Source organism: Platalea leucorodia (genome assembly GCF_965183815.1).
Source record: "Platalea leucorodia genome assembly, contig: SUPER_19_unloc_1, whole genome shotgun sequence".
NCBI lineage: Eukaryota > Metazoa > Chordata > Aves > Pelecaniformes > Threskiornithidae > Platalea > Platalea leucorodia.
This window is the reverse complement of record NW_028121461.1, coordinates 300,093-324,524: the sequence shown is the minus strand read 5'-3', so window position 1 is coordinate 324,524 and position 24,432 is coordinate 300,093. Positions and strand designations below refer to the sequence as shown.

The window sequence follows — 24,432 nt, the reverse complement described above, 5'->3', positions numbered from 1 at the left end:
GGGCAAAGGCTGGCTTGCTGCAGTCAGCAGTCTGACCCCACCAACAAGCCCAAGGAGTGCTTTCTCGGGGGTTCTGCCCAGCCAAGCCTCCTTCCCCAAAACGCAGCATCACCTTTGCCCTGCTGATCTCCGCCCTCAGTTGAGCCACCTCCTCCAGCAGAAGCTGCATCATTTGTCTTTGCTCCGCCAACAAAACGCAAAAGTTCCTGCATGACAGGAAAGCAGATCTTGTCAGAGAGCGGCCAGTCCCCTCTGGGGAGCGTCTCAGCTCAGCAAGAAGGAGAGACACGTGTGCTTCCCCTGCTTTGCGAGCGCTTCCCTTCCACACCAGTTTGAGCAGAAGGCAAAGGCAGGTAGGAGGTATGGGAGCCCTGGCTGTTAGCAAAACGAGTGCTGGTAGCACGAGGTCGGCTGACGCTTCTGCACAGAACCAATGCCAGCTCAGGAAACGTCTCTTACCGCAGGGTCTTCAGGTCTTCTGCAGACACAAGTGCCGGCGCCTGAAAGGGAAAAACGCTCGGTTCGAGCATCCGCTACCAGAGCCGCCGGGGCTTCCCAGGAGAGGCTTCCCTAGGAAGACTCGGCACAAGCTGCTGCTTCTTTGGGTCACCCTGCGTGGCAGCAGGAGAGCCCGTGATTTATCCAGCCGCTCTCAGCGATGCTCTGTTGCGAGAGGTGCCTGTGCCACAGGAGTCACCGACCTCCAGCAGTCCCTTTGGCTGCATTGTCCACGCTGACAGTGAGGTCCCGCAGTAAACAGCAGCTGCAATTCACATCATCAAGAGAGAGTTATTTTACTGGGGTCGCTAGCGATGCCTGCAGTCGCGTTGTCTCCGGCCTGTTGCCTTAGGGGTGGGGCAGCAGGTGAGCTGAGGAGGTGGGGAACGCGGGGTGCGGAGAGAGGACGCGCCTCTGCCCGGAAGCCATCGGCCCAGGCTTGAGGGGACTGCGCAGCCGTGAGCCTCAGGTGTGCTCAGTGCCCCAGAGCTATTCCCCGCTTCCCCTCGCTGCTTCAGGGAGCCCCGAGACCAGGCTGCATGGGCTAGGAGAGGTACGTACCTCCCCATGGGTCCCCCTGCACGGCCCCTCCCCTCTGGGAATGCCCAGTTCAGGCTTGGAAGTAGCTACGCCCTTCTCTCGCGGACTTGCAGACGAAGCAAGCCATGTGGTCCAGTGGCCAGAGCAGCAGCATGGCTGGGAGACTCCCAGTCTTACTGGCAGGCCAAAAGGCAGGCCCAGTCCGGGACGTACTCGGGAAGCGCTTGGGCCATGGGAGTTTCCGCCCATACTGGCCCAAAAGGAAAGCTGGCCAGCGGAAAGCTGGCATGCAGCACAGCCTGGCTGTCGCTCTCAGGTGTCTGCTCATGCAAACTCACCAAGAGCCACGGGGAGCAACAAGAAGACGACTTGGAAGATCCTCTTCTTCTGCAGGGCCACCTTTTGCCTGAAAAAGAGGGACTCCTGTCGAAAGGGTTAAAAACCACAAGAGCAAGAAAGATGTGGTAAATACCTTAGTCTCTTCATTAGCTCAGAAGACACCCTGGTGTGATTTAAGGGTGTTGTGAATGCCTTACAGTTTGATGTGATTTAGGGAGTAGCTAGAAGAACAGTTATAAGATAAGAGGGGGCTCCGGGATAATCTCGTTACAGACAACTCGGCCTTGGGAGAACAGATGCACGGAACCATGAAGATAGGAAGAAACAGAAGAATGGCAACAGTAGTCTTGAAGGACAACGTCTACGTGATCCTAGGACTGCGTTTGCGCAGAAGCAAGGGTCAATCAGCGAGCACAGTGAAGAAGGCGGGCAGGAGTAGCCTGAGTGGCGGCCCTTGCCAGAGGACGGGCCAGCACAGCTGGGCTGCTCCCAGCGGGCCCCCCCCCTCCTTTCCCCATCCTTTGCTTTACAGGCCTGCAGTGGGAGCAAGCTGGCAGCAGCAGACCCCCGCCTCGGGAAGCCCACCCGGCAGCACAGCCCGATTCTCAGCCCGTCCCTCCCTGCTCCCTGGCCCCTGGCCCCACCCTGCCCCGCGGCAGACACCTCCCAGTGGCCGTTCGGGGAGGGGGCACGGGCTGCTGTCCCCCCCCACCGCCCCCTCCACCTCTTCCCCGGGCACTCCCAGGTCTCCCGACCCCTCTCTGCCCCGCACAGCTGCTCCCATCAGCCAGGCAGGATCGCGCCTCAACGTCCCGAGGGGGCCAGTCTCAGGCCCCAGGGGCTTGGCCTCCCCGTGCAGCAGGGCTGGGCTCCGACCCTGCAGCACGAGGCTACCGCCTCCCCAAAAGCCCCTGCTGCACACTGCCTTTTGGCTGCGAGAGTGAGCCAGGCTTTCCGCCGAGACCCGTCCCCACAGAAGGGGGGCGTCGCAAGCCACGGGGCTCTTCTTCAGAAAACTTCTGTCGGCTTCCCCAGGCTGCTCCGCACCCCACTGACTGTGCTAGGCCACGTCCGTGCTACCAGCCCAACCTGATGCCCCGGGCACATGCCAGGCTTCGTACCTACTCGTCTGGCAGCGGCTCGGCCCCGCTGCCTCCCCTGCCGGCTGTTGGCCGGCCTCGTTCCCCAAGGAGCCTTGGGAGGGCCCTTGGCGTCTTCTCTCGGCGGCCTTTCTCCTCGCCATCTCTGGGCAAAGGCAGGCTCCCCGCTCCGCTCTTCCCCCTCAGCCCCAGCAGCGTGGCCTGCCCAGGCAAAAACAGCTCCGGCAGCAGCCCCACGCTGCCCCACAGCAGGAGCGCGCCTGCCCAGGGCAAGAGCCACACGGCAGCTGGGGGCTCCTTGCCCGCGCGCCACAGGGCTGTGCGGGCGGCCAGCTCTGACCTCACACTGGTGGCTCTGACATCACACTGGGGCTCCCCAGGGCGCAGCAGGGCGGGGAGAGCCGGTGGGCTCCCCTGGGGCAGCACGGCTGCTGCTCTCCTGGGCGGTGGGAGCACATGCCTCTGGGCCCGCCAAACCCTGCCACGCTCCTGTGCCGGGCGGCTGCCTGGCCTGTGCTGCCGGGCAGGGTTCCAGCTCTCCTGGGCACCCCCGGGAAACCAGAAAGCCGCCTGGAACAGGGGCTTTGCTCTCAACCCGTGGGGCAGCTGCTTCTGCCAGCGTTTCTCCTTTCGGAACTCTTTTGTGTGCCAAGAAGAAAAACCCAGTAAGAGGCAAGACGGGCTTGTACGAAAGGAGCGGATTTTCTACAGGCAGAACCCCATCGTTTTAAATTCCTACCCCTCCCCTCCTTTTCTAGAGCCAAGATCAGAGGATCCTGTGGGATTATTCTGCGTTCCTTCTGCCATTCCGGGTGGTTCCTTAGTGTGAAAAATAAATCCACGTCTGCTACTTCATCCCATTTACCCTCCCGCCTGCAAAGTACCATCAGTTGTACTATAGTAGTATATCTCAGAGTTCCATTCTTTGGCCATTTTGCCTGATCTTCGAGACTATACATTGGCCACCAATTGTTACCATATTCTAGAAGCTGTTTCCGAGTGAGAGGCTCCCCTCCCAATTTCCTCCAATGTTTCACGATACGTCCTAGGGGAGATCTTTTCCGAATCCCCCCTCCCGCAGCGGGCTTAGTGCCCGCCATAAAAGATACAGCAACACCAAACAGAGAAACAATAACTTGGCACAAAATAGTCAGAGGCATTCCCCAGAAGGGGACTCGAACCCCTAGATTACCTTCAGTGGGACTCCAACCCACCCCTTCGGCCAAAGGTTTCCAGACACAGGTGTCCTAGGGACTTGGGCCCCATAGGATCCAATCCTTCCCTTAGGTACCTTTACAGCCCAACCCTGCGAGGCCTTCGCCGCGCCTGACGGGCAGGCAACCGCCCTTTTAATCAGAAAAGGGATGCCTTTACCTTCCCAGGGGTCCTGCTCACAGCTCTTCGGTCCGGGCTTCGGAGGTTCTTCCCGAGAATCCCTCGGTGCCGGCTGGGGGTCCTGCGATCCCGCGGATCCGTCGAGATTCAGAAGCGGAGTCCCATCTGGGTCGCCCAAACTGTCACCGAAATGGGGAATCAGCCTCTTCACACCAACGTAGCATCGAGAAGCAGGCATTCTCTTTATTACGGCGCTGGATGCACGGGGGATGGTCCCACCTAAGGTGCCTACCGTCATACAAAGCTAATGGCACAATTGCCGTTTCTGCTTAGCTTTACAAACCATTTCCAGCAGCATGAGAACCCCCCCGAGCATCCTGGGATGCCCACTCCCCAGCCCCATCTCTCAGGAACCCCTTGGGAGCCTCCAGCACCCCGCAGGGAATGCTCCTGCCACCCTGACCCCCTCCCAATACTCCCTGCTGTTAGACAGCTGCCAGGAAGACGGGGTTCTAACCCTCCCCATCCCTGGAACCCTTTGGACGAGCTTTCCGACTGGCTGCCCGGGATGTCCTTAGCGCAGGCGGCGTTGTAGCCCAGGACACGATGCCCATGATAGCAACAGCGGGAGGGAACAGCCAAGTGTTGCACAATGCAGCACTGGGGGACCGAGGGGCCTCGAGTGTTACATGGTGGAGCCCATGACGGGAACAGCCCAAGGGCTGCAGAACCGCACAGCCTTTCTGGGAACCCCAGAGAGGGTGGTCCGTCAAGAGCAAAGACGGGTCAGGGTCGTCCCAATGCCAAGGGCAGAATAACCAGGGGCCAAGCGCTGGAAAATTCCCCGTCGACACTACTCAATGTGACACAAAAGGACCCCCGACAGAGAGCAGCCAGCTCTAGAGCGGGGACGTTGATGGGCCGAGGAACGGGGGGCTTTCCCACAGGCCGCTCAGACAGGCTCCCCACCCCCCTTTCACAGAAACTGGGGGGTCACCGACAAACCGACAGCCGGGATGCTGGGAAGGTGCTAGGCCAAACGGTTCCATCTGCTCCTGCGGCGCCGCCGTCGGGAAAGTAAGGGAGGAGCTCCCAGCCCCCGGCCCTGGCAGCCCCGAAGAGCTGTCCCAAGGCTCCTCGCTCGGCCCGCAGGCCGTGCCTGCAGTCGGCCCCGTTGCCACGGCAGCGGGCCGGAGGGGGCGGGGACAGAGAAGGGCGCTGCACTGGCTGGGGGCGGGCCCTGCCTGTCACTGCCTGGCGGGCGCCATTGGCTGAGAGGCCAGGAAGAGGGTGGGCGGGCTCCGGGGAGAGCTCCTGCAGAGCCCGCTCGGGGCCGGGTGGCCGTCTGCCTGTGGTAAACTGCAGCCGGGCCCCTCTGCCCGCCCTGGGCCGGTGCCGCTTGCGGAGCCTCCCGGGGTGGCGGGAGAAGGAGCGGTGCCAGGCTGGGCCTCTCCTCTCTGGAGTAAACCTCAGGAGTGCTTACTGCCTTCCTCAGGTTGCAGAAAAAATTAAGGAGAGGTCCTAACGGTTCCCGCACGCTCCCGCCCTCCCCCCAAAGGGCCTTCTTGCGCACCCCACTTTGGAGACAGAGCTTCTGCACCAATCTGAATTGCCACATCTTTTTTATTTTCTTGTTCCTTCCCCTTCTGCTGCTCTTTTCTGTATGCCCTTCTCTTTTTCCTCTGGCTTTAGTCGAGGCTTTCTGGTTTTGCCATCTTCCCGTGAACCTGCACTCGATAAATGCAGGTGTACGCTGCGTTTCCCCAGTTGCTCTTCACCAGAAGTTTGACACGTGCAAAGGCTCTGGGAAGCGGCGCGTTCTGGGAAGAAAAGCGGGAAAAGGAAGCGGGGCTGTTAGGAGCGACAATGCAATGAAGGTGCCTCCCCCTGCCAGCCCTGCTCCTGCTCAGGAACGAGCTCCTGAAAGTGGGTGGGAGCGGCTGTGGCAATCTGAGGCTCGCTGCTGGTACCGGGGCTGCTGGGGACACGGGAAGGGGGAAGGCAGCTGGCATCCTCTGCATGCCAGCCCTGCTGGGGCTCAGTCTCCCTCCCCTCTGCCCCTTCCCTCTGCTGCTTGCTCTGTGCTGGCAGAGAGGCCGGGGAGGTGCTCCTGTGTGGGGGGCGGCTGCTGTGCAACCCCACCAAGCTCCCGCTGTCTGCTCTGCCCGCTTTCCTCCTGGCAGGCGTGAGAGCACGGGGAGAGAAGGGGCACGCTGTGCTGGGAGGAGAGGACACTGTCCCTCGGCCCAGGGAGAAAGCATTCACGCTCTTCCTGCCATGGACTTGCAGGCAAACCTGGTTTGCTCCCTGGCACCTTGCCCCTGCGCGTGGCCCGTACCTTCAGAGGGAAGGTCTGAATGGTCTCCTTTGCCACGTTGTACGTGAACGTCCCAAGGAGAGTTTCCTCTTCTCCGTCCGCATCCACTCCCTCAGGGGCAAAGCACAAGGAGAGCAGCTCAGACTCGTCCCCACAAAGAGGGAACCTACGTGCTGGATCAGCCCTGCTATCTCCCCACCCTCTCCTGGGGCTCTAGCAGTAGGCTAGCACTCGCTGTGGTGGAGCTCAGGCTCGGCCTTGACTTCTGCTCAGGAACCCTGAGGTGCTTGTCCCAAGCAAGTCTCAAGAGGGATGAAACCCCTAGAGCCCTTGAAGTGTCCCGCTAGGGCACTGCAGTGCTCAGGAGAGAGCAGGACGCAAACCTCAGAGGACGCACAAAAGCAAGCAAGACCCTGCCATGGCTTTCCCCCAGGGCCAGATCCCCGCCAGAAGCGCCCAGCAGAGACTCACAAAGACAGCGACGTCTCTGGGGGCGCTGATGACGGTCCCAGATGGAGAGACTTCTTTGGAGATGTGCTGCACAGTGACGGCAGTCAGATGGACTCGTGCTGGCAACCTGATGACCACCTGGCCCTGATCCCCTTGTAAAGGCCAGCAGTTTCCTGGGGAAACATCCGGCTGCAAGCAGAACGCGAGAGCAAGGAAGAGTGAGAGAGTGTTGGGGCCAACACAGTGGCCCGCGTAGCTTGAAGCGTAGGCACCGTTGTTTCCTTGGGGTCTATTTTGGCTTGAAAATGAGGCGCGTGGGAGGAAATGGACAGAAGCAGGAGGCCTTCGTCCCTGCCTGACTGAAAGGGGGCTCTCAGGATTATGGGGCAGAGGAGACCAGCGGTTATGAAACCGTCCCAGTCAGAGCCTAGCAGAAACACCTCTCTGCCCAGTGGCTCTGCAGGGCACCCCCACCTCCCGCCTGCCAGCCCCAAAAAGGCGCTGTTAGGGATGGGCGTGGAAACGGGGTCACCAGGGAGAAAGTCTTTCACCCAGCTGGGGCAGAGCACTGTGGGCGAGATGCAGCGGTTTGGCTCCGTTCAGCTCCATTCCCCTCCTGAGGGGAAGCGCTGATTGCTAGCAAGCCCAGCCCTGTGTGCGAGCTTTGCTTTCAGGAACCTGATCAACACTGTGGGCTTGAGCAGTGCCACTGGAGCGAGGGCAGAGCCCCTGAGGTCGGTCCCCAACTTCAGCGGGAGGCAGGAAACCTTCCCTGAGGAGTTCTGCTACGATACCTGCAAAATAGTGTCGGGGGGGTTGGCAGTGCGAAAGAGCCATAAAAGCCTGCAGCCCCAATTCTCTTTGCAGATGTAGGTCTCGGAAGTTCTCTGCATGTCGATGGTGGCACCTGGAAGGGAGGGAGAGCAGGTGACGGGAAGAGGCCACATTCTAGGGGGACTCGGTGCTCAGACAGTATTTCTGATGCTGCCGGCCAGCTCCACGTCTGTCAGTCCTCTCCTCCTCCCCACGCCGCTGGGGGTGCCCAGCTGTGCAGGGGAATGACAGCAGCCACCGGCCTGGTGGTGACTGCTTCTCTCACAGCGCCAGGAGGAGAAGGTCTGAGGGTTCTGGGAGACAGCGGGCGCCCACGTGAATGACAGCACACCAAAACTGAGGGCTTGCGGCATGGGCAGCAAAGGGTGGCCCAGCCGTTCCCTCTTCCAATGCAGTGGAGAGGAAGAGAGCCCTTCCAACAGCACAGGAACACGTGCGGGGGCAGCGGCGGAGGCACCCGTGCGCAGGCCCCCGTGCGGAGGCCGAGGGCAGGACTGGGAGGGAGTCTGAGAGAGCCACTGTGCCACAGCCTTGCTCTTGGACCCCATGAAGCATTGAAGCTCCCCCCCTTTGGAGAGCAGCGCCCGGAGCACAGGCTTCTTTGGGGAGTGCTGCAGACAAGCGCAGGGCAAGGAGACTGGGCTGCTTGTGTCCATACCAGAGCTTTTCAGGGCCCAGTCAGACATCTCGACGTAGACTTCCGAAGCCATCTGGGACACTGCCTGGTTCACTTCCTGGGAACGCCATAAACGAACACAGAAAAGGACCACATCAGCAGGCAGTTCAGCGTGGCTGCTAGCGCCGGCAGAGGCAAAGGGCCAGTGTCAGAAAGGCAAGGCAAGCCTCGTCCACAGAGCTGCAAGACTCTCTGCTGCTGATGTGAGCCACGAGGACTGAGGAAGAGAATCTGTGTCCACGGCCACGGCCATGGCCGCGAGGTGGGTTGACGAGGGTCGCCACACCCTCATCCCCACCCTCCACGCTCTGCAGGTCAGCGGGGAGATGGGCTCGGGCCCTGCAAGCGACGGCTGGCCCCGTCAGCGTGCCTGGGTCTCATCCCTGCCTCAGGAGCCCAGCCAGAGGAGCCAGAGTGCCGGCGTGCCAAGGGAAGGCTCTCGGGAGTCCTCTGCTGCCTCAAGCAGCCTGCTTAAACTGGGCCTGGAGAAGGGCCTGTGCAGCGCAGAAGCTCACCCAGCAAGCCCCTGGGGCAAAGGCTGGCTTGCTGCAGTCAGCAGTCTGACCCCACCAACAAGCCCAAGGAGTGCTTTCTCGGGGGTTCTGCCCAGCCAAGCCTCCTTCCCCAAAACGCAGCATCACCTTTGCCCTGCTGATCTCCGCCCTCAGTTGAGCCACCTCCTCCAGCAGAAGCTGCATCATTTGTCTTTGCTCCGCCAACAAAACGCAAAAGTTCCTGCATGACAGGAAAGCAGATCTTGTCAGAGAGCGGCCAGTCCCCTCTGGGGAGCGTCTCAGCTCAGCAAGAAGGAGAGACACGTGTGCTTCCCCTGCTTTGCGAGCGCTTCCCTTCCACACCAGTTTGAGCAGAAGGCAAAGGCAGGTAGGAGGTACGGGAGCCCTGGCTGTTAGCAAAACGAGTGCAGGTAGCACGAGGTCGGCTGACGCTTCTGCACAGAACCAATGCCAGCTCAGGAAACGTCTCTTACCGCAGGGTCTTCAGGTCTTCTGCAGACACAAGTGCCGGCGCCTGAAAGGGAAAAACGCTCGGTTCGAGCATCCGCTACCAGAGCCGCCGGGGCTTCCCAGGAGAGGCTTCCCTAGGAAGACTCGGCACAAGCTGCTGCTTCTTTGGGTCACCCTGCGTGGCAGCAGGAGAGCCCGTGATTTATCCAGCCGCTCTCAGCGATGCTCTGTTGCGAGAGGTGCCTGTGCCACAGGAGTCACCGACCTCCAGCAGTCCCTTTGGCTGCATTGTCCACGCTGACAGTGAGGTCCCGCAGTAAACAGCAGCTGCAATTCACATCATCAAGAGAGAGTTATTTTACTGGGGTCGCTAGCGATGCCTGCAGTCGCGTTGTCTCCGGCCTGTTGCCTTAGGGGTGGGGCAGCAGGTGAGCTGAGGAGGTGGGGAACGCGGGGTGCGGAGAGAGGACGCGCCTCTGCCCGGAAGCCATCGGCCCAGGCTTGAGGGGACTGCGCAGCCGTGAGCCTCAGGTGTGCTCAGTGCCCCAGAGCTATTCCCCGCTTCCCCTCGCTGCTTCAGGGAGCCCCGAGACCAGGCTGCATGGGCTAGGAGAGGTACGTACCTCCCCATGGGTCCCCCTGCACGGCCCCTCCCCTCTGGGAATGCCCAGTTCAGGCTTGGAAGTAGCTACGCCCTTCTCTCGCGGACTTGCAGACGAAGCAAGCCATGTGGTCCAGTGGCCAGAGCAGCAGCATGGCTGGGAGACTCCCAGTCTTACTGGCAGGCCAAAAGGCAGGCCCAGTCCGGGACGTACTCGGGAAGCGCTTGGGCCATGGGAGTTTCCGCCCATACTGGCCCAAAAGGAAAGCTGGCCAGCGGAAAGCTGGCATGCAGCACAGCCTGGCTGTCGCTCTCAGGTGTCTGCTCATGCAAACTCACCAAGAGCCACGGGGAGCAACAAGAAGACGACTTGGAAGATCCTCTTCTTCTGCAGGGCCACCTTTTGCCTGAAAAAGAGGGACTCCTGTCGAAAGGGTTAAAAACCACAAGAGCAAGAAAGATGTGGTAAATACCTTAGTCTCTTCATTAGCTCAGAAGACACCCTGGTGTGATTTAAGGGTGTTGTGAATGCCTTACAGTTTGATGTGATTTAGGGAGTAGCTAGAAGAACAGTTATAAGATAAGAGGGGGCTCCGGGATAATCTCGTTACAGACAACTCGGCCTTGGGAGAACAGATGCACGGAACCATGAAGATAGGAAGAAACAGAAGAATGGCAACAGTAGTCTTGAAGGACAACGTCTACGTGATCCTAGGACTGCGTTTGCGCAGAAGCAAGGGTCAATCAGCGAGCACAGTGAAGAAGGCGGGCAGGAGTAGCCTGAGTGGCGGCCCTTGCCAGAGGACGGGCCGTCCCAGCAGCAGCGAGAGAGGCCAGCACAGCTGGGCTGCTCCCAGCGGGCTCCCCCCCCCCCTCCCCATCCTTTGCTTTACAGGCCTGCAGTGGGAGCAAGCTGGCAGCAGCAGACCCCCACCTCGGGAAGCCCACCCGGCAGCACAGCCCGATTCTCAGCCCGTCCCTCCCTGCTCCCTGGCCCCTGGCCCCACCCTGCCCCGCGGCAGACACCTCCCAGTGGCCGTTCGGGGAGGGGGCACGGGCTGCTGTCCCCTCCCACCGCCCCCCCCACCTCTTCCCTGGGCACTCCCAGGTCTCCCGACCCCTCTCTGCCCCGCACAGCTGCTCCCATCAGCCAGGCAGGATCGCGCCTCAACATCCCGAGGGGGCCAGTCTCAGGCCCCAGGGGCTTGGCCTCCCCGTGCAGCAGGGCTGGGCTCCGACCCTGCAGCACGAGGCTACCGCCTCCCCAAAAGCCCCTGCTGCACACTGCCTTTTGGCTGTGAGAGTGAGCCAGGCTTTCCGCCGAGACCCGTCCCCACAGAAGGGGGGCGTCGCAAACCACGGGGCTCTTCTTCAGAAAACTTCTGTCGGCTTCCCCAGGCTGCTCCGCACCCCACTGACCGTGCTAGGCCACGTCCGTGCTACCAGCCCAACCTGATGCCCCGGGCACATGCCAGGCTTCGTACCTACTCGTCTGGCAGCGGCTCGGCCCCGCTGCCTCCCCTGCCGGCTGTTGGCCGGCCTCGTTCCCCAAGGAGCCTTGGGAGGGCCCTTGGCGTCTTCTCTCGGGGGCCTTTCTCCTCGCCATCTCTGGGCAAAGGCAGGCTCCCCGCTCCGCTCTTCCCCCTCAGCCCCAGCAGCGTGGCCTGCCCAGGCAAAAACAGCTCCGGCAGCAGCCCCACGCTGCCCCACAGCAGGAGCGCGCCTGCCCAGGGCAAGAGCCACACGGCAGCTGGGGGCTCCTTGCCCGCGCGCCACAGGGCTGTGCGGGCGGCCAGCTCTGACCTCACACTGGTGGCTCTGACATCACACTGGGGCTCCCCAGGGCGCAGCAGGGCGGGGAGAGCCGGTGGGCTCCCCTGGGGCAGCACGGCTGCCGCTCTCCTGGGCGGTGGGAGCACATGCCTCTGGGCCCGCCAAACCCTGCCACGCTCCTGTGCCGGGCGGCTGCCTGGCCTGTGCTGCCGGGCAGGGTTCCAGCTCTCCTGGGCACCCCCGGGAAACCAGAAAGCCGCCTGGAACGGGGGCTTTGCTCTCAACCCGTGGGGCAGCTGCTTCTGCCAGCGTTTCTCCTTTCGGAACTCTTTTGTGTGCCAAGAAGAAAAACCCAGTAAGAGGCAAGACGGGCTTGTACGAAAGGAGCGGATTTTCTACAAGCAGAACCCCATCGTTTTAAATTCCTACCCCTCCCCTCCTTTTCTAGAGCCAAGATCAGAGGATCCTGTGGGATTATTCTGCGTTCCTTCTGCCATTCCGGGTGGTTCCTTAGTGTGAAAAATAAATCCACGTCTGCTACTTCATCCCATTTACCCTCCCGCCTGCAAAGTACCATCAGTTGTACTATAGTAGTATATCTTAGAGTTCCATTCTTTGGCCATTCTGCCTGATCTTCGAGACTATACATTGGCCACCAATTGTTACCATATTCTAGAAGCTGTTTCCGAGTGAGAGGCTCCCCTCCCAATTTCCTCCAATGTTTCACGATACGTCCTAGGGGAGATCTTTTCCGAATCCCCCCTCCCGCAGCGGGCTTAGTGCCCGCCATAAAAGATACAGCAACACCAAACAGAGAAACAATAACTTGGCACAAAATAGTCAGAGGCATTCCCCAGAAGGGGACTCGAACCCCTAGATTACCTTCAGTGGGACTCCAACCCACCCCTTCGGCCAAAGGTTTCCAGACACAGGTGTCCTAGGGACTTGGGCCCCATAGGATCCAATCCTTCCCTTAGGTACCTTTAGAGCCCAACCCTGCGAGGCCTTCGCCGCGCCTGATGGGCAGGCAACCGCCCTTTTAATCAGAAAAGGGATGCCTTTACCTTCCCAGGGGTCCTGCTCACAGCTCTTCGGTCCGGGCTTCGGAGGTTCTTCCCGAGAATCCCTCGGTGCCGGCTGGGGGTCCTGCGATCCCGCGGATCCGTCGAGATTCAGAAGCGGAGTCCCATCTGGGTCGCCCAAACTGTCACCGAAATGGGGAATCAGCCTCTTCACACCAACGTAGCATCGAGAAGCAGGCATTCTCTTTATTACGGCGCTGGATGCACGGGGGATGGTCCCACCTAAGGTGCCTACCGTCATACAAAGCTAATGGGACAATTGCCGTTTCTGCTTAGCTTTACAAACCATTTCCAGCAGCATGAGAACCCCCCCGAGCATCCTGGGATGCCCACTCCCCAGCCCCATCTCTCAGGAACCCCTTGGGAGCCTCCAGCACCCCGCAGGGAATGCTCCTGCCACCCTGACCCCCTCCCAATACTCCCTGCTGTTAGACAGCTGCCAGGAAGACGGGGTTCTAACCCTCCCCATCCCTGGAACCCTTTGGACGAGCTTTCCGACTGGCTGCCCGGGATGTCCTTAGCGCAGGCGGCGTTGTAGCCCAGGACACGATGCCCATGATAGCAACAGCGGGAGGGAACAGCCAAGTGTTGCACAATGCAGCACTGGGGGACCGAGGGGCCTCGAGTGTTACATGGTGGAGCCCATGACGGGAACAGCCCAAGGGCTGCAGAACCGCACAGCCTTTCTGGGAACCCCAGAGAGGGTGGTCCGTCAAGAGGAAAGACGGGTCAGGGTCGTCCCAATGCCAAGGGGAGAATAACCAGGGGCCAAGCGCTGGAAAATTCCCCGTCGACACTACTCAATGTGACACAAAAGGACCCCCGACAGAGAGCAGCCAGCTCTAGAGCGGGGACGTTGATGGGCCGAGGAACGGGGGGCTTTCCCACAGGCCGCTCAGACAGGCTCCCCACCCCCCTTTCACAGAAACTGGGGGGTCACCGACAAACCGACAGCCGGGATGCTGGGAAGGTGCTAGGCCAAACGGTTCCATCTGCTCCTGCGGCCCCGCCGTCGGGAAAGTAAGGGAGGAGCTCCCAGCCCCCGGCCCTGGCAGCCCCGAAGAGCTGTCCCAAGGCTCCTCGCTCGGCCCGCAGGCCGTGCCTGCAGTCGGCCCCGTTGCCACGGCAGCGGGCCGGAGGGGGCGGGGACAGAGAAGGGCGCTGCACTGGCTGGGGGCGGGCCCTGCCTGTCACTGCCTGGCGGGCGCCATTGGCTGAGAGGCCAGGAAGAGGGTGGGCGGGCTCCGGGGAGAGCTCCTGCAGAGCCCGCTCGGGGCCGGGTGGCCGTCTGCCTGTGGTAAACTGCAGCCGGGCCCCTCTGCCCGCCCTGGGCCGGTGCCGCTTGCGGAGCCTCCCGGGGTGGCGGGAGAAGGAGCGGTGCCAGGCTGGGCCTCTCCTCTCTGGAGTAAACCTCAGGAGTGCTTACTGCCTTCCTCAGGTTGCAGAAAAAATTAAGGAGAGGTCCTAACGGTTCCCGCACGCTCCCGCCCTCCCCCCAAAGGGCCTTCTTGCGCACCCCACTTTGGAGACAGAGCTTCTGCACCAATCTGAATTGCCACATCTTTTTTATTTTCTTGTTCCTTCCCCTTCTGCTGCTCTTTTCTGTATGCCCTTCTCTTTTTCCTCTGGCTTTAGTCGAGGCTTTCTGGTTTTGCCATCTTCCCGTGAACCTGCACTCGATAAATGCAGGTGTACGCTGCGTTTCCCCAGTTGCTCTTCACCAGAAGTTTGACACGTGCAAAGGCTCTGGGAAGCGGCGCGTTCTGGGAAGAAAAGCGGGAAAAGGAAGCGGGGCTGTTAGGAGCGACAATGCAATGAAGGTGCCTCCCCCTGCCAGCCCTGCTCCTGCTCAGGAACGAGCTCCTGAAAGTGCGTGGGAGCGGCTGTGGCAATCTGAGGCTCGCTGCTGGTACCGGGGCTGCTGGGGACACGGGAAGGGGGAAGGCAGCTGGCATCCTCTGCATGCCGGCCCTGCTGGGGCTCAGTCTCCCTCCCCTCTGCCCCTTCCCTCTGCTGCTTGCTCTGTGCTGGCAGAGAGGCCGGGGAGGTGCTCCTGTGCGGGGGGCGGCTGCTGTGCAACCCCACCAAGCTCCCGCTGTCTGCTCTGCCCGCTTTCCTCCTGGCAGGCGTGAGAGCACGGGGAGAGAAGGGGCACGCTGTGCTGGGAGGAGAGGACACTGTCCCTCGGCCCAGGGAGAAAGCATTCACGCTCTTCCTGCCATGGACTTGCAGGCAAACCTGGTTTGCTCCCCGGCACCTTGCCCCTGCGCGTGGCCCGTACCTTCAGAGGGAAGGTCTGAATGGTCTCCTTTGCCACGTTGTACGTGAACGTCCCAAGGAGAGTTTCCTCTTCTCCGTCCGCATCCACTCCCTCAGGGGCAAAGCACAAGGAGAGCAGCTCAGACTCGTCCCCACAAAGAGGGAACCTACGTGCTGGATCAGCCCTGCTATCTCCCCACCCTCTCCTGGGGCTCTAGCAGTAGGCTAGCACTCGCTGTGGTGGAGCTCAGGCTCGGCCTTGACTTCTGCTCAGGAACCCTGAGGTGCTTGTCCCAAGCAAGTCTCAAGAGGGATGAAACCCCTAGAGCCCTTGAAGTGTCCCGCTAGGGCACTGCAGTGCTCAGGAGAGAGCAGGACGCAAACCTCAGAGGACGCACAAAAGCAAGCAAGACCCTGCCATGGCTTTCCCCCAGGGCCAGATCCCCGCCAGAAGCGCCCAGCAGAGACTCACAAAGACAGCGACGTCTCTGGGGGCGCTGATGACGGTCCCAGATGGAGAGACTTCTTTGGAGATGTGCTGCACAGTGACGGCAGTCAGGTGGACTCGTGCTGGCAACCTGATGACCACCTGGCCCTGATCCCCTTGTAAAGGCCAGCAGTTTCCTGGGGAAACATCCGGCTGCAAGCAGAACGCGAGAGCAAGGAAGAGTGAGAGAGTGTTGGGGCCAACACAGTGGCCCGCGTAGCTTGAAGCGTAGGCGCCGTTGTTTCCTTGGGGTCTATTTTGGCTTGAAAATGAGGCGCGTGGGAGGAAATGGACAGAAGCAGGAGGCCTTCGTCCCTGCCTGACTGAAAGGGGGCTCTCAGGATTATGGGGCAGAGGAGACCAGCGGTTATGAAACCGTCCCAGTCAGGGCCTAGCAGAAACACCTCTCTGCCCAGTGGCTCTGCAGGGCACCCCCCACCTCCCGCCTGCCAGCCCCAAAAAGGCGCTGTTAGGGATGGGCGTGGAAACGGGGTCACCAGGGAGAAAGTCTTTCACCCAGCTGGGGCAGAGCACTGTGGGCGAGATGCAGCGGTTTGGCTCCGTTCAGCTCCATTCCCCTCCTGAGGGGAAGCGCTGATTGCTAGCAAGCCCAGCCCTGTGTGCGAGCTTTGCTTTCAGGAACCTGATCAACACTGTGGGCTTGAGCAGTGCCACTGGAGCGAGGGCAGAGCCCCTGAGGTCGGTCCCCAACTTCAGCGGGAGGCAGGAAACCTTCCCTGAGGAGTTCTGCTACGATACCTGCAAAATAGTGTCGGGGGGGTTGGCAGTGCGAAAGAGCCATAAAAGCCTGCAGCCCCAATTCTCTTTGCAGATGTAGGTCTCGGAAGTTCTCTGCATGTCGATGGTGGCACCTGGAAGGGAGGGAGAGCAGGTGACGGGAAGAGGCCACATTCTAGGGGGACTCGGTGCTCAGACAGTATTTCTGATGCTGCCGGCCAGCTCCACGTCTGTCAGTCCTCTCCTCCTCCCCATGCCCAGCTGCGCAGGGGAATGACAGCAGCCACCGGCCTGGTGGTGACTGCTTCTCTCACAGCGCCAGGAGGAGAAGGTCTGAGGGTTCTGGGAGACAGCGGGCGCCCACGTGAATGACAGCACACCAAAACTGAGGGCTTGCGGCATGGGCAGCAAAGGGTGGCCCAGCCGTTCCCTCTTCCAATGCAGTGGAGAGGAAGAGAGCCCTTCCAACAGCACAGGAACACGTGCGGGGGCAGCGGCGGAGGCACCCGTGCGCAGGCCCCCGTGCGGAGGCCGAGGGCAGGACTGGGAGGGAGTCTGAGAGAGCCACTGTGCCACAGCCTTGCTCTTGGACCCCATGAAGCATTGAAGCTCCCCCACTTTGGAGAGCAGCGCCCGGAGCACGGGCTTCTTTGGGGAGTGCTGCAGACAAGCGCAGGGCAAGGAGACTGGGCTGCTTGTGTCCATACCAGAGCTTTTCAGGGCCCAGTCAGACATCTCGATGTAGACTTCCGAAGCCATCTGGGACGCTGCCTGGTTCACTTCCTGGGAACGCCATAAACGAACACAGAAAAGGACCACATCAGCAGGCAGTTCAGCGTGGCTGCTAGCGCCGGCAGAGGCAAAGGGCCAGTGTCAGAAAGGCAAGGCAAGCCTCGTCCACAGAGCTGCAAGACTCTCTGCTGCTGATGTGAGCCACGAGGACTGAGGAAGAGAATCTGTGTCCACGGCCACGGCCATGGCCACGAGGTGGGTTGACGAGGGTCGCCACACCCTCATCGCCACCCTCCACGCTCTGCAGGTCAGCGGGGAGATGGGCTCGGGCCCTGCAAGCGACGGCTGGCCCCGTCAGCGTGCCTGGGTCTCATCCCTGCCTCAGGAGCCCAGCCAGAGGAGCCAGAGTGCCGGCGTGCCAAGGGAAGGCTCTCGGGAGTCCTCTGCTGCCTCAAGCAGCCTGCTTAAACTGGGCCTGGAGAAGGGCCTGTGCAGCGCAGAAGCTCACCCAGCAAGCCCCTGGGGCAAAGGCTGGCTTGCTGCCGTCAGCAGTCTGACCCCACCAACAAGCCCAAGGAGTGCTTTCTCGGGGGTTCTGCCCAGCCAAGCCTCCTTCCCCAAAACGCAGCATCACCTTTGCCCTGCTGATCTCCGCCCTCAGTTGAGCCACCTCCTGCATCAGAAGCTGCATCATTTGTCTTTGCTCCGCCAACAAAACGCAAAAGTTCCTGCATGACAGGAAAGCAGATCTTGTCAGAGAGCGGCCAGTCCCCTCTGGGGAGCGTCTCAGCAAGAGGAGACACACGTGTGCTTCCCCTGCTTTGCGAGCGCTTCCCTTCCACACCAGTTTGAGCAGAAGGCAAAGGCAGGTAGGAGGTATGGGAGCCCTGGCTGTTAGCAAAACGAGTGCAGGTAGCACGAGGTCGGCTGACGCTTCTGCACAGAACCAATGCCAGCTCAGGAAACGTCTCTTACCGCAGGGTCTTCAGGTCTTCTGCAGACACAAGTGCCGGCGCCTGAAAGGGAAAAACGCTCGGTTCGAGCATCCGCTACCAGAGCCGCCGGGGCTTCCCAGGAGAGGCTTCCCTAGGAAGACTCGGCACAAGCTGCTGCTTCTTTGGGTCACCCTGCGTGGCAGCAGGAGAGCCCGTGATTTATCCAGCCGCTCTCAGCGATGCTCTGTTGCGAGAGGTGCCTGTGCCACAGGAGTCACCGACCTCCAGCAGTCCCTTTGGCTGCATTGTCCACGCTGACAGTGAGGTCCCGCAGTAAACAGCAGCTGCAATTCACATCATCAAGAGAGAGTTATTTTACTGGGGTCGCTAGCGATGCCTGCAGTCGCGTTGTCTCCGGCCTGTTGCCTTAGGGGTGGGGCAGCAGGTGAGCTGAGGAGGTGGGGAACGCGGGGTGCGGAGAGAGGACGCGCCTCTGCCCGGAAGCCATCGGCCCAGGCTTGAGGGGACTGCGCAGCCGTGAGCCTCAGGTGTGCTCAGTGCCCCAGAGCTATTCCCCGCTTCCCCTCGCTGCTTCAGGGAGCCCCGAGACCAGGCTGCATGGGCTAGGAGAGGTACGTACCTCCCCATGGGTCCCCCTGCACGGCCCCTCCCCTCTGGGAATGCCCAGTTCAGGCTTGGAAGTAGCTACGCCCTTCTCTCGCGGACTTGCAGACGAAGCAAGCCATGTGGTCCAGTGGCCAGAGCAGCAGCATGGCTGGGAGACTCCCAGTCTTACTGGCAGGCCAAAAGGCAGGCCCAGTCCGGGACGTACTCGGGAAGCGCTTGGGCCATGGGAGTTTCCGCCCATACTGGCCCAAAAGGAAAGCTGGCCAGCGGAAAGCTGGCATGCAGCACAGCCTGGCTGTCGCTCTCAGGTGTCTGCTCATGCAAACTCACCAAGAGCCACGGGGAGCAACAAGAAGACGACTTGGAAGATCCTCTTCTTCTGCAGGGCCACCTTTTGCCTGAAAAAGAGGGACTCCTGTCGAAAGGGTTAAAAACCACAAGAGCAAGAAAGATGTGGTAAATACCTTAGTCTCTTCATTAGCTCAGAAGACACCCTGGTGTGATTTAAGGGTGTTGTGAATGCCTTACAGTTTGATGTGATTTAGGGAGTAGCTAGAAGAACAGTTATAAGATAAGAGGGGGCTCCGGGATAATCTCGTTACAGACAACTCGGCCTTGGGAGAACAGATGCACGGAACCATGAAGATAGGAAGAAACAGAAGAATGGCAACAGTAGTCTTGAAGGACAACGTCTACGTGATCCTAGGACTGCGTTTGCGCAGAAGCAAGGGTCAATCAGCGAGCACAGTGAAGAAGGCGGGCAGGAGTAGCCTGAGTGGCGGCCCTTGCCAGAGGACGGGCCGTCCCAGCAGCAGCGAGAGAGGCCAGCACAGCTGGGCTGCTCCCAGCGGGCTCCCCCCCCCCCTCCCCATCCTTTGCTTTACAGGCCTGCAGTGGGAGCAAGCTGGCAGCAGCAGACCCCCACCTCGGGAAGCCCACCCGGCAGCACAGCCCGATTCTCAGCCCGTCCCTCCCTGCTCCCTGGCCCCTGGCCCCACCCTGCCCCGCGGCAGACACCTCCCAGTGGCCGTTCGGGGAGGGGGCACGGGCTGCTGTCCCCTCCCACCGCCCCCCCCACCTCTTCCCTGGGCACTCCCAGGTCTCCCGACCCCTCTCTGCCCCGCACAGCTGCTCCCATCAGCCAGGCAGGATCGCGCCTCAACATCCCGAGGGGGCCAGTCTCAGGCCCCAGGGGCTTGGCCTCCCCGTGCAGCAGGGCTGGGCTCCGACCCTGCAGCACGAGGCTACCGCCTCCCCAAAAGCCCCTGCTGCACACTGCCTTTTGGCTGTGAGAGTGAGCCAGGCTTTCCGCCGAGACCCGTCCCCACAGAAGGGGGGCGTCGCAAACCACGGGGCTCTTCTTCAGAAAACTTCTGTCGGCTTCCCCAGGCTGCTCCGCACCCCACTGACCGTGCTAGGCCACGTCCGTGCTACCAGCCCAACCTGATGCCCCGGGCACATGCCAGGCTTCGTACCTACTCGTCTGGCAGCGGCTCGGCCCCGCTGCCTCCCCTGCCGGCTGTTGGCCGGCCTCGTTCCCCAAGGAGCCTTGGGAGGGCCCTTGGCGTCTTCTCTCGGGGGCCTTTCTCCTCGCCATCTCTGGGCAAAGGCAGGCTCCCCGCTCCGCTCTTCCCCCTCAGCCCCAGCAGCGTGGCCTGCCCAGGCAAAAACAGCTCCGGCAGCAGCCCCACGCTGCCCCACAGCAGGAGCGCGCCTGCCCAGGGCAAGAGCCACACGGCAGCTGGGGGCTCCTTGCCCGCGCGCCACAGGGCTGTGCGGGCGGCCAGCTCTGACCTCACACTGGTGGCTCTGACATCACACTGGGGCTCCCCAGGGCGCAGCAGGGCGGGGAGAGCCGGTGGGCTCCCCTGGGGCAGCACGGCTGCCGCTCTCCTGGGCGGTGGGAGCACATGCCTCTGGGCCCGCCAAACCCTGCCACGCTCCTGTGCCGGGCGGCTGCCTGGCCTGTGCTGCCGGGCAGGGTTCCAGCTCTCCTGGGCACCCCCGGGAAACCAGAAAGCCGCCTGGAACGGGGGCTTTGCTCTCAACCCGTGGGGCAGCTGCTTCTGCCAGCGTTTCTCCTTTCGGAACTCTTTTGTGTGCCAAGAAGAAAAACCCAGTAAGAGGCAAGACGGGCTTGTACGAAAGGAGCGGATTTTCTACAAGCAGAACCCCATCGTTTTAAATTCCTACCCCTCCCCTCCTTTTCTAGAGCCAAGATCAGAGGATCCTGTGGGATTATTCTGCGTTCCTTCTGCCATTCCGGGTGGTTCCTTAGTGTGAAAAATAAATCCACGTCTGCTACTTCATCCCATTTACCCTCCCGCCTGCAAAGTACCATCAGTTGTACTATAGTAGTATATCTTAGAGTTCCATTCTTTGGCCATTCTGCCTGATCTTCGAGACTATACATTGGCCACCAATTGTTACCATATTCTAGAAGCTGTTTCCGAGTGAGAGGCTCCCCTCCCAATTTCCTCCAATGTTTCACGATACGTCCTAGGGGAGATCTTTTCCGAATCCCCCCTCCCGCAGCGGGCTTAGTGCCCGCCATAAAAGATACAGCAACACCAAACAGAGAAACAATAACTTGGCACAAAATAGTCAGAGGCATTCCCCAGAAGGGGACTCGAACCCCTAGATTACCTTCAGTGGGACTCCAACCCACCCCTTCGGCCAAAGGTTTCCAGACACAGGTGTCCTAGGGACTTGGGCCCCATAGGATCCAATCCTTCCCTTAGGTACCTTTAGAGCCCAACCCTGCGAGGCCTTCGCCGCGCCTGACGGGCAGGCAACCGCCCTTTTAATCAGAAAAGGGATGCCTTTACCTTCCCAGGGGTCCTGCTCACAGCTCTTCGGTCCGGGCTTCGGAGGTTCTTCCCGAGAATCCCTCGGTGCCGGCTGGGGGTCCTGCGATCCCGCGGATCCGTCGAGATTCAGAAGCGGAGTCCCATCTGGGTCGCCCAAACTGTCACCGAAATGGGGAATCAGCCTCTTCACACCAACGTAGCATCGAGAAGCAGGCATTCTCTTTATTACGGCGCTGGATGCACGGGGGATGGTCCCACCTAAGGTGCCTACCGTCATACAAAGCTAATGGGACAATTGCCGTTTCTGCTTAGCTTTACAAACCATTTCCAGCAGCATGAGAACCCCCCCGAGCATCCTGGGATGCCCACTCCCCAGCCCCATCTCTCAGGAACCCCTTGGGAGCCTCCAGCACCCCGCAGGGAATGCTCCTGCCACCCTGACCCCCTCCCAATACTCCCTGCTGTTAGACAGCTGCCAGGAAGACGGGGTTCTAACCCTCCCCATCCCTGGAACCCTTTGGACGAGCTTTCCGACTGGCTGCCCGGGATGTCCTTAGCGCAGGCGGCGTTGTAGCCCAGGACACGATGCCCATGATAGCAACAGCGGGAGGGAACAGCCAAGTGTTGCACAATGCAGCACTGGGGGACCGAGGGGCCTCGAGTGTTACATGGTGGAGCCCATGACGGGAACAGCCCAAGGGCTGCAGAACCGCACAGCCTTTCTGGGAACCCCAGAGAGGGTGGTCCGTCAAGAGGAAAGACGGGTCAGGGTCGTCCCAATGCCAAGGGGAGAATAACCAGGGGCCAAGCGCTGGAAAATTCCCCGTCGACACTACTCAATGTGACACAAAAGGACCCCCGACAGAGAGCAGCCAGCTCTAGAGCGGGGACGTTGATGGGCCGAGGAACGGGGGGCTTTCCCACAGGCCGCTCAGACAGGCTCCCCACCCCCCTTTCACAGAAACTGGGGGGTCACCGACAAACCGACAGCCGGGATGCTGGGAAGGTGCTAGGCCAAACGGTTCCATCTGCTCCTGCGGCCCCGCCGTCGGGAAAGTAAGGGAGGAGCTCCCAGCCCCCGGCCCTGGCAGCCCCGAAGAGCTGTCCCAAGGCTCCTCGCTCGGCCCGCAGGCCGTGCCTGCAGTCGGCCCCGTTGCCACGGCAGCGGGCCGGAGGGGGCGGGGACAGAGAAGGGCGCTGCACTGGCTGGGGGCGGGCCCTGCCTGTCACTGCCTGGCGGGCGCCATTGGCTGAGAGGCCAGGAAGAGGGTGGGCGGGCTCCGGGGAGAGCTCCTGCAGAGCCCGCTCGGGGCCGGGTGGCCGTCTGCCTGTGGTAAACTGCAGCCGGGCCCCTCTGCCCGCCCTGGGCCGGTGCCGCTTGCGGAGCCTCCCGGGGTGGCGGGAGAAGGAGCGGTGCCAGGCTGGGCCTCTCCTCTCTGGAGTAAACCTCAGGAGTGCTTACTGCCTTCCTCAGGTTGCAGAAAAAATTAAGGAGAGGTCCTAACGGTTCCCGCACGCTCCCGCCCTCCCCCCAAAGGGCCTTCTTGCGCACCCCACTTTGGAGACAGAGCTTCTGCACCAATCTGAATTGCCACATCTTTTTTATTTTCTTGTTCCTTCCCCTTCTGCTGCTCTTTTCTGTATGCCCTTCTCTTTTTCCTCTGGCTTTAGTCGAGGCTTTCTGGTTTTGCCATCTTCCCGTGAACCTGCACTCGATAAATGCAGGTGTACGCTGCGTTTCCCCAGTTGCTCTTCACCAGAAGTTTGACACGTGCAAAGGCTCTGGGAAGCGGCGCGTTCTGGGAAGAAAAGCGGGAAAAGGAAGCGGGGCTGTTAGGAGCGACAATGCAATGAAGGTGCCTCCCCCTGCCAGCCCTGCTCCTGCTCAGGAACGAGCTCCTGAAAGTGCGTGGGAGCGGCTGTGGCAATCTGAGGCTCGCTGCTGGTACCGGGGCTGCTGGGGACACGGGAAGGGGGAAGGCAGCTGGCATCCTCTGCATGCCGGCCCTGCTGGGGCTCAGTCTCCCTCCCCTCTGCCCCTTCCCTCTGCTGCTTGCTCTGTGCTGGCAGAGAGGCCGGGGAGGTGCTCCTGTGCGGGGGGCGGCTGCTGTGCAACCCCACCAAGCTCCCGCTGTCTGCTCTGCCCGCTTTCCTCCTGGCAGGCGTGAGAGCACGGGGAGAGAAGGGGCACGCTGTGCTGGGAGGAGAGGACACTGTCCCTCGGCCCAGGGAGAAAGCATTCACGCTCTTCCTGCCATGGACTTGCAGGCAAACCTGGTTTGCTCCCCGGCACCTTGCCCCTGCGCGTGGCCCGTACCTTCAGAGGGAAGGTCTGAATGGTCTCCTTTGCCACGTTGTACGTGAACGTCCCAAGGAGAGTTTCCTCTTCTCCGTCCGCATCCACTCCCTCAGGGGCAAAGCACAAGGAGAGCAGCTCAGACTCGTCCCCACAAAGAGGGAACCTACGTGCTGGATCAGCCCTGCTATCTCCCCACCCTCTCCTGGGGCTCTAGCAGTAGGCTAGCACTCGCTGTGGTGGAGCTCAGGCTCGGCCTTGACTTCTGCTCAGGAACCCTGAGGTGCTTGTCCCAAGCAAGTCTCAAGAGGGATGAAACCCCTAGAGCCCTTGAAGTGTCCCGCTAGGGCACTGCAGTGCTCAGGAGAGAGCAGGACGCAAACCTCAGAGGACGCACAAAAGCAAGCAAGACCCTGCCATGGCTTTCCCCCAGGGCCAGATCCCCGCCAGAAGCGCCCAGCAGAGACTCACAAAGACAGCGACGTCTCTGGGGGCGCTGATGACGGTCCCAGATGGAGAGACTTCTTTGGAGATGTGCTGCACAGTGACGGCAGTCAGGTGGACTCGTGCTGGCAACCTGATGACCACCTGGCCCTGATCCCCTTGTAAAGGCCAGCAGTTTCCTGGGGAAACATCCGGCTGCAAGCAGAACGCGAGAGCAAGGAAGAGTGAGAGAGTGTTGGGGCCAACACAGTGGCCCGCGTAGCTTGAAGCGTAGGCGCCGTTGTTTCCTTGGGGTCTATTTTGGCTTGAAAATGAGGCGCGTGGGAGGAAATGGACAGAAGCAGGAGGCCTTCGTCCCTGCCTGACTGAAAGGGGGCTCTCAGGATTATGGGGCAGAGGAGACCAGCGGTTATGAAACCGTCCCAGTCAGGGCCTAGCAGAAACACCTCTCTGCCCAGTGGCTCTGCAGGGCACCCCCCACCTCCCGCCTGCCAGCCCCAAAAAGGCGCTGTTAGGGATGGGCGTGGAAACGGGGTCACCAGGGAGAAAGTCTTTCACCCAGCTGGGGCAGAGCACTGTGGGCGAGATGCAGCG

The 24,432-nt window shown here is 61.1% G+C and overlaps 1 protein-coding gene across 1 annotated transcript in view; it reads right to left on the bottom strand.

The window, feature by feature from the left end:
* LOC309599222 (sperm-associated antigen 4 protein-like) overlaps positions 1-24,432 on the bottom strand; it is a gene marked incomplete at both ends in the record, with an annotated part of 124,427 nt that overhangs the window by 28,991 nt on the left and 71,004 nt on the right. Inside the window, 2 exons of the mRNA XM_082338046.1 lie at positions 23,405-23,478; positions 23,932-24,033. Of these exons, the coding sequence (XP_082194172.1) occupies positions 23,405-23,478; positions 23,932-24,033 (176 nt within the window). The remainder of the gene's footprint in view (positions 1-23,404; positions 23,479-23,931; positions 24,034-24,432) is intronic.